Source organism: Triticum aestivum, chromosome 2B, assembly GCF_018294505.1.
Source record: "Triticum aestivum cultivar Chinese Spring chromosome 2B, IWGSC CS RefSeq v2.1, whole genome shotgun sequence".
NCBI classification, from domain to species: Eukaryota; Viridiplantae; Streptophyta; class Magnoliopsida; order Poales; family Poaceae; genus Triticum; species Triticum aestivum.
This window is the reverse complement of record NC_057798.1, coordinates 643,135,687-643,145,183: the sequence shown is the minus strand read 5'-3', so window position 1 is coordinate 643,145,183 and position 9,497 is coordinate 643,135,687. Positions and strand designations below refer to the sequence as shown.

Genomic DNA, 9,497 nt, shown 5'->3' with positions numbered 1-9,497 from the left:
CTTAGGAACACAATGGACATGGCTTACCCACTCACTATCAGCAACGGGATAAATTATACCTGCCTCAAGGAGCTTTAGTATTTTCTTTCTTACCACTTCTTTCATCTTAGGATTTAACCATCGATGATGATCTCTAACTGGTTTGGCGTCTTCGTCCAATTTAATTTTGTGTTAGCATAGAGTGGGACTAATGCCCTTAAGATCATCAAGAGTGTATCCAATAGCAGTACAGTGCTTCTTCAGAGTTTTCAATAATCTTTCCTCTTCCTACTCTGAAAGGTTAGCACTAATAATAACAGGATACATCTTCTTTTCATCAAGATAAGCATATTTAAGAGTATTAGGTAATGGTTTAAGCTCAAACACGGGAACACCCTTGGGTGGAGGGGGATCCCCTAGGATTTCAACAGGCAAGTTGTGTTTCAGAATAGGTCCCTGTTTAAAAAATATTTCATTTATTTCCCTTCTTTCATTCGTAAACATATCATTTTCATGGTCTAGCAAATATTGTTCTAACGGATCAGTAGGAGGCACGGCAATAGAAGCAAGGCCAATAATTTCATCCTTACAAGGCAGTTCTTTATCATGGGGTTGTCTACGAAACTTAGCAAAATTAAACTCATGTGTCGTATCCCCCGGGCCAACTGTAACAACATCCTTTTCGCAATCAATCCTAGCATTAACAGTATTCAAGAAGGGTCTACCAAATATAATGGCACAAAAGCTATCTTTGTGGGGAACCAAGAACAAGAAAATCAGCAGGGTATTTAACCTTCCCACACAAGACTTCAACATCTCTAACAATCCCAATTGGTGAAATAGTATCTCTATTGGCAAGCTTAATTGCAACAACAATATCTTCTATCTCAGTGGGTGCAATATCATGCATAATTTCTTCATATAAGGAAAAAGGTATTGCACTAGCACTAGCACCCATATCACATAAGCCATGATAACAATGATCTCCTATTTTAACAGAAATAACAGGCATGCCTACAGCAGGTCGATGTATCTTAGCATCGGGTCTAGCAATATTAGCAGCTTCATCACAGAAATAAATAACATGCCCATCAATATTATCGGCCAAGAGATCTTTAACCATAGCAATACTAGGTTCAACTTTAATTTGCTCAGGAGGTGTATATGTTCTAGTATTACTCTTACGAACCACAGTTGAAGCTTTAGTATGATCCTTTATCCTAACAGGGAAGGATGGTTTCTCAACATAAGTAGTAGGAACAATAGGATCATTATAAATAATAGTCTTTTCTTCAATTGTAACAGGTGCAACTACTTTTACTTCAGTGAGAGGATTATATTTAAACCACTTCTCCTTAGGGAGATCAATATGAGTAGCAAATGATTCACAGAAAAAAGCTACTATCTCAGAGTCAAGTCCATATTTAGTGCTAAATCCACGAAAAGCATCGGTATCCATAAAAGATTTAACACAATCAAACTTAGGTGTCATACCTGACTCCTTACCATCGTCGGAACCCCAATCTTCAGAGTTGCATTTAATTCTTTCCAATAAGTCCCACTTGAATTCAATAGTCTTCAGCATATAATAACCAGCACAAGAAGTATCGAGCATGGTGCAATCATTGAGAGAAAGCCGATCATAAATTTTTTGAATAATCATTTCTCTTGAGAGCTCATGATTGGGGCATGAATATAACATTGACTTAAGCCTCCCCCAAGCTTGAGCGATGCTTTCTCCTTAGCGAGGCCAAAAATTATATATATAATTACGATCACGATGAACAAGATGCATAGGATAAAACTTCTGGTGAAATTCCAATTTCAATCGTTTATAGTCCCAAGATCCCGTATCATCACATAGCATATACCATGTCAATGCGTCTCCCTTCAAAGATAAAGGGAAGACCTTCCTCTTGACAACATCATCAGGCATACCTGCAAGCTTAAATAGTCCACAAACTTCATCCACATAGATAAGGTGTAAATCGGGATGCAATGTTCCATCTCCTGCAAAGGGATTAGCTAGCAGTTTCTATATCATACCCAAAGGAATTTCAAAATAAACATTTTCAGTAGGTTCAGTAGGTTGAGGAGCAACTCTTTGCTCTACTGGTTAGGGCGAAGATACCCCGAACAAGCCCCTCAAATGATTAGTTTCCATAGTAAAAAGTGACAGAAAATTTCAACACACTATATAAATGTTTCGTTACCAAGTTCCACTCACCAAAGGCGCTTCACTCCCCGGCAACGGCGCCAGAAAAGAGTCTTGATGACCCACAAGTATAGGGGATCTATCATACTCCTTTCGATAAGTAAGAGTGTCGAACCCAATAAGGAGCAGAATGAAATGACAAGCGATTTTCAGTAAGGTATTCTCTACAAGCACTGAAATTGTAGGTAACAGATAGTTTTATGATAAGATAATTTGTAATGGGTAACAAGCAATAAAAGTAAATAAGGTGCAGCAAGGTGGCCCAATCCTTTTAGTAGCAAAGGACAAGCCTGGACAAATTCTTATAATGAGGAAAGCGCTCACGAGGACACATGGGAATTATGTCAAGCTAGTTTTTATCACGCTCATATGATTCGCGTTCGTTACTTTGATAATTTGATATGTGGGTGGACCGGTGCTTGGGTGTTGTCCTTTCATGGACAAGCATCCCACTTATGATTAACCCCTATTGCAAGCATCCGCAACTACAAAAGAAGTATTAAGGTAAACCTAACCATAGCATGAAACAAGAGGATCCAAATCAGCCCCTTACGAAGCAACGCATAAGCTAGGGTTTAAGATTCTGTCACTCTAGCAACCCATCATCTACTTATTACTTCCCAATGCCTTTCTCTAGGCCCAAATAATGGTGAAGTTTCATGTAGTCAACATTCACATAACACCACTACAGGAGAGACAACATACATCTCATCAAAATATCGAACGAATACCGAATTCACATGACTACTAATAGCAAGACTTCACCCATGTCCTCAAGAACAAACGCAATTACTCACAAAGCATATTCATGTTCATGATCAGAGGAGTATTAATATGCATTAAGGATCTGAACAAATGATTTTCCACCAAATAAACCAACTAGCATCAACTACAAGGAGTAATCAACACTACTAGCAACCCACAGGTACCAATCTGAGGTTTTGGTACAAAGATTGGATACAAGAGATGAACTAGGGTTTGAGAGGAGATGGTGCTGGTGAATATGTTGATGGACATTGACCCCCTCCCGATGAGAGGATCATTGGTGATGATTTCTCCCTCCCGGAGGGAAGTTTCCCCGGCAGAATAGCTCCGCCGGAGCCGTAGATTGGTTCCACCAAGGTTCCGCCTCGTGGCGGCCGAGTTTCGTCCCATAAAATTAAGATCCACATATAATTGTTCAAATTTTGCTTTCCCTAGTTATTTTGTATTGTCCTCGGGCCATAATTTTGTAGAGCAAATGAAGTCGAGGACGACTTTTCTCCAAGAGAGGGAGGATGATATGGACATGCTCATGGTTTGTTATAATTTGTGCTTCATGGAAATGTTTGCTTGAAGGAACTCCTTAGTCGAACAAAACATCATGTTGTCATTGTCCATAAGATAGCAAAGCTGAAAACTAAAATACTCTATATCATGAAACCTTTGCATTATGAATTGGTATTGCCCTGCTTTATTTTGTGTTATGACCAAGTAGAGTCGAGGACGACTCCTTTTCAAGAAAGGGGGGATGATGAGGACATATCGATCATTGAAACAAGACCAATCATCCCTATACAAACTCCAAGTTGTGACAAACAGGTACATGATCAAATGCAACACAATTCAAAGGTGAAAGCTACAAATGAGAATTGCATCATTTCTTTGCATGGATATTATCTACTTCCCTTCTACTTATCCTTTGCAAATCAAAGAGAGTCGAGGACGACTCTTCATCAAGGGAGGGAGGATGATGAGCACATGGGTACATCATACATGACATTTCAGAAAAGTGCGCAATTTAGTTGGAAAGAATTACTAAGCCGAATCAAGCAAACACATGACCAGGTGAACGCTAACTTAAGTTCATACCACAATCTTGACCACATGGCTGCACTTTCATCCCCATTGTTTTTGGTTGAACTTAGGTATCACATGGAAGAAATCCAACAACCTATGAGCTCTTGAAGCAACCGGTCTGGAGGAACGAGTTTGAAGAAAACAAGCTTCAAGTGAAGCTGATGCTGTCAGTTTTTACCTCTGATGTTTTGTGTTGGCACACCCATATGGTGGAGAGACGGGGCCATAGGGGTACATCAACAGAAGCTAAATCAAATTATCTTTCCAATGCAAAAAACCCCACATCATTTGGAGTTGTGAGTCAAAAGTACTAGTCATTCTCGTGGAAGGTGTCCAGGCTGTCAAAGACTTCGCGAATTTCCGAGGAGCTCTCCAACAACTTCCAAAGTTGACTGCTTATTCACCCGAGGAAGCCATGCAAACCGGCTTACTTTTGAAACCATTTTCACACCTAGCTAAGGGGGGTTGTCCCTGCTATAAAACCCCATCTCCCCCCATCCTCTAGAAAACCTTTTGTCAAACCATTCAGCTACAAGCTTATGCAGCAAGACTGCTAGAGAGATCCGAGAGATCTTGCTACCTTTGCTCTTGTGAGTTCATTCGGATTCGCGAGAAGGAGCCTCTGGTTCCCCTTAGTTCGTGCTCTATGGTTTCGGCCATTTTGTGTGGATTAGTCCCGGTTTGTGGTTCTACGATTGTTCGGATAGCGGGTTGGAGTTCTTGTAGCTTCGGTCAGCCATCCCCAACGTACGGGTTGCAACCAACCTTGGCAGGTATAAAGCTAGTTATCCCGGCTGCTTGCAGCTAGTTATCCCTTCCGATTTGATCCTACGACGTGAAGATCGGGTCACCCCCGGGTGTGAACTCGTTCATCGGGTTCCCATCTATCATCTGGCATCAAAGCCTTCGTTGACACGGTAGGATCTGTTATCCAAGTTTATCTTGCTATCATCCCTTTAGATCGAGTGGTTTTCATGCTATATTTTCTATCCTAGAAGTCCAAATCTCCACCAAAAATAAATCCAAGCCTTGTTGGTGCTGAGATCTTGTTGTTGCATACTTTGCATGTTCCTCATTGTTTAGATCTGCACCAAGTCCATCTTCATAGTTGCTTTCAGATTTGGTTGTTGTGCTTTGGAAAAAGAGAGAAAAGAGTGGCAAAAAAATCAAAGAGAGAGAGAAAAAAAAGAGTGGGAAAAAGTCAAGAGAGAAAAAGAAAGTCTTGTGTAAGATCCAAAAGTTTCAGCTTGATAGAAAAAAATTTAGAAGCTTGTGTGTTGTGTTTTTCAATCTTGGTGCAAAAGAGCAGTAGATCTATCCACATATTTTTCTTGGTTTGCATCAACTTGATTTCAGCACAAGCCCCCTTTTGTTTACCCCACCGAGCTCCACCAAAAACTGAAGCTAGTTCTTTGATCCCTGTCTTTCAATCGCTTTAACACATCCGGGAGAAGCACAATCTGATGTGAACTCATAAGAACTTTGGTGAGTAAGAGGTGAGGTTGTGTGATTCCACAAAATTATCCTATTCCACTTTAGCCCTACTAACATGGCAGGATCTACACCAAGTGTGCGTCGAAAGAATCATGGAGAAGGAAGTTGTTTGGCCACTCGCGCTAATGTGAAGCAACTCGAGAACAATATACTCCGAGCCATGGAGAGGATGCTTCACGAGTGTCCTCCAACATGTGGTGATGGGGTTCGACATCGACAATACCCTGTTGCTCATGAAGTGCGACAAAGAAGACATGCTCAAGAGTATGATGTTGTTGCTCATGGACATGTCACTAGTACTCATGAAGTGCAACAAAGAAGACATGCTCGAGGGCTTGATGTTGCTTCTTGTGGGCGTGTCACTACTCCTCAAGAAGTGCAGCTAGGAGGACATGCTCAAGGGCATGGTGTTTCTTCTCATGGGCATGACAGTGCTGCACCTGAAGTGCAACAAGGATGTCATACTCGAGGGAGAAGTTGCGGCTCCCATCGGCACAACAACAACCCACCGCAAAGCATGGTCATGGTTGATGGAGCAGCCCCGTTGATTCATAGCCCATGTTCTCCTAAGAAGCTCACTCCTAATGTTGGCATCTCAACCACCACCACTGTCTCAACATCCAGGAAACATGTGCCACAAATTCCATGTGAGGAAGAGAGTACACAATCCAAAATCCCACAACTTGAGACTGAAAAGAAAAATGAGTTGAGTGACTCCACCAAATGTGAGGATCTGATTGTTCATCATGAGATTAGAGAAATGCAAGGTCTCCACCTAGATATACCACATATTCAGGGAGAGAGGATTAATGAGTTGTGTGAGTCCACAAAATGTGAGATTGAGATCATTCCACACCTCATTAGAGAGATAAGCGATCCAGAACCCAATATACCACACAATAAGAGCGAGAGGATAAGTGAGTTATGTGAGTCCACCAAACGTGAGCTTGAGATGTTTCCCCACAATATCAAAGAAATGAGTGATCCACCAAATGAAAAGAGAGAGGAGTATTCAATTACTAACCTTTCACAAAATTCTCTTTCTTTGCAATATATGCAGGTGCAAAAGGCATACCTATCAGCTCTCTTGCAACGATGGGAGATTGAGATCCAAGAACAAATATGGAGGACATGGAGTACCACTACACAAGGTGGGTGTGTGAAGATTGATTTTCAGAAAGGTATTCAAGTACTAAATGAGGTAAAACAAAAAGGATCTTCCATTTTGATGCACCCCGATGTATGCACATATGAACTCCTGAAACATTGGCGAAATGAAATAAGAGAAAAAAATATTGGGTACATCCATTAGCACACCATCAATACATCAATATAAATTTTTTAATCATTAAGGAAAAACAAAGGAGTTGGCAAAATTAAGATCCACATATAATTGTTCAAATTTTGCTTTCCCTAGTTATTTTGTATTGTCCTCGGGCCATAATTTTGTAGAGCAAATGAAGTCGAGGACGACTTTTCTCCAAGAGAGGGAGGATGATATGGACATGCTCATGCTTGGTTATAAATTTGTGCTTCATGGAAATGTTTGCTGGAAGGAACTCCTAAGTCGAACAAAACATCATGTTGTCATTGTCCATAAGATAGCAAAGCTGAAAACTAAAATACTCTATATCATGAAACCTTTGCATTATGAATTGGTATTGCCCTACTTTATTTTGTGTTATGACCAAGTAGAGTCGAGGACGACTCCTTTTCAAGAAAGGGGGGATGATGAGGACATATCGATCATTGAAACAAGACCAATCATCCATGTACAAACTCCAAGTTGTGACAAACAAGTACATGATCAAATGTAACACAATTCAAAGGTGAAAGCTACAAATGAGAATTGCATCATTTCTTTGCATGGATATTATCTACTTCCCTTCTACTTATCCTTTGCAGATCAAAGGGAGTCGAGGACGACTCTTCATCAAGGGAGGGAGGATGATGAGCACATGGGTACATCATACATGACATTTCCGAAAAGTGCACAATTTAGTTGGAAAGAATTACTAAGCCGAATCAAGCAAACACATGACCAGGTGAACGCTAACTTAAGTTCATACCACAATCTTGAACACATGGCTGCACTTTCATCCCCATTGTTGTTGGTTGAACTTAGGTATCACATGGAAGAAATCCAACAACCTGTGAGCTCTTGAAGCAACCGGTCTGGAGGAACGAGTTTGAAGAAAACAAGCTTCAAGTGAAGCTGATGATGTCAGTTTTTAACTCTGATGTTTCGTGTTGGAACACCCATATGGTGGAGAGACGGGGCCATAGGGGAACATCGACAGAAGCTAAATCAAATTATCTTTCCAATGCAAAAAACCTCACATCATTTGGAGTTGTGAGTCAAAAGTACTAGTCATTCTCGTGGAAGGTGTCCAGACTGTCAAAGACTTCGCGAATTTCCGAGAAGCTCTCCAGCAACTTCCAAAGTTGACTGCTTATTCACCCAAGGAAGCCATGCAAACCGGCTTACTTTTGAAACCATTTTCACACCTAGCTAAGGGGGGTTGTCCCTGCTATAAAACCCCATCTCCCCCCATCCTCTAGAAAACCTTTTGTCAAACCATTCAGCTACAAGCTTATGCAGCAAGACTGCTAGAGAGATCCGAGAGATCTTGCTACCTTTGCTCTTGTGAGTTCATTCGGATTCGCGAGAAGGAGCCTCTGGTTCCCCTTAGTTCGTGCTCTATGGTTTCGGCCATTTTGTGTGGATTAGTCCCGGTTTGTGGTTCTACGATTGTTCGGATAGCGGGTTGGAGTTCTTGTAGCTTCGGTCAGCCATCCCCAACGTACGGGTTGCAACCAACCTTGGCAGGTATAAAGCTAGTTATCCCGGCTGCTTGCAGCTAGTTATCCCTTCCGATTTGATCCTACGACGTGAAGATCGGGTCACCCCCGGGTGTGAACTCGTTCATCGGGTTCCCATCTATCATCTGGCATCAAAGCCTTCGTTGACACGGTAGGATCTGTTATCCAAGTTTATCTTGCTATCATCCCTTTAGATCGAGTGGTTTTCATGCTATATTTTCTATCCTAGAAGTCCAAATCTCCACCAAAAATAAATCCAAGCCTTGTTGGTGCTGAGATCTTGTTGTTGCATACTTTGCATGTTCCTCATTGTTTAGATCTGCACCAAGTCCATCTTCATAGTTGCTTTCAGATTTGGTTGTTGTGCTTTGGAAAAAGAGAGAAAAGAGTGGCAAAAAAATCAAAGAGAGAGAGAAAAAAAAGAGTGGGAAAAAGTCAAGAGAGAAAAAGAAAGTCTTGTGTAAGATCCAAAAGTTTCAGCTTGATAGAAAAAAATTTAGAAGCTTGTGTGTTGTGTTTTTCAATCTTGGTGCAAAAGAGCAGTAGATCTATCCACATATTTTTCTTGGTTTGCATCAACTTGATTTCAGCACAAGCCCCCTTTTGTTTACCCCACCGAGCTCCACCAAAAACTGAAGCTAGTTCTTTGATCCCTGTCTTTCAATCGCTTTAACACATCCGGGAGAAGCACAATCTGATGTGAACTCATAAGAACTTTGGTGAGTAAGAGGTGAGGTTGTGTGATTCCACAAAATTATCCTATTCCACTTTAGCCCTACTAACATGGCAGGATCTACACCAAGTGTGCGTCGAAAGAATCATGGAGAAGGAAGTTGTTTGGCCACTCGCGCTAATGTGAAGCAACTCGAGAACAATATACTCCGAGCCATGGAGAGGATGCTTCACGAGTGTCCTCCAACATGTGGTGATGGGGTTCGACATCGACAATACCCTGTTGCTCATGAAGTGCGACAAAGAAGACATGCTCAAGAGTATGATGTTGTTGCTCATGGACATGTCACTAGTACTCATGAAGTGCAACAAAGAAGACATGCTCGAGGGCTTGATGTTGCTTCTTGTGGGCGTGTCACTACTCCTCAAGAAGTGCAGCTAGGAGGACATGCTCAAGGGCATGGTGTTTCTTCTC

General features: G+C 41.4%; 1 protein-coding gene across 1 annotated transcript in view; it reads left to right on the top strand.

Annotated features, from left to right (window-relative positions):
• Window positions 1–5,727: 5,727 nt before the first annotated feature.
• LOC123039357 (uncharacterized) overlaps window positions 5,728–9,497 on the top strand; it is an 85,862-nt gene continuing 82,092 nt past the window's right edge. The window contains exon 1 of the mRNA XM_044462560.1: window positions 5,728–5,823. Coding sequence (XP_044318495.1) covers window positions 5,728–5,823 — 96 coding nt within the window. The remainder of the gene's footprint in view (window positions 5,824–9,497) is intronic.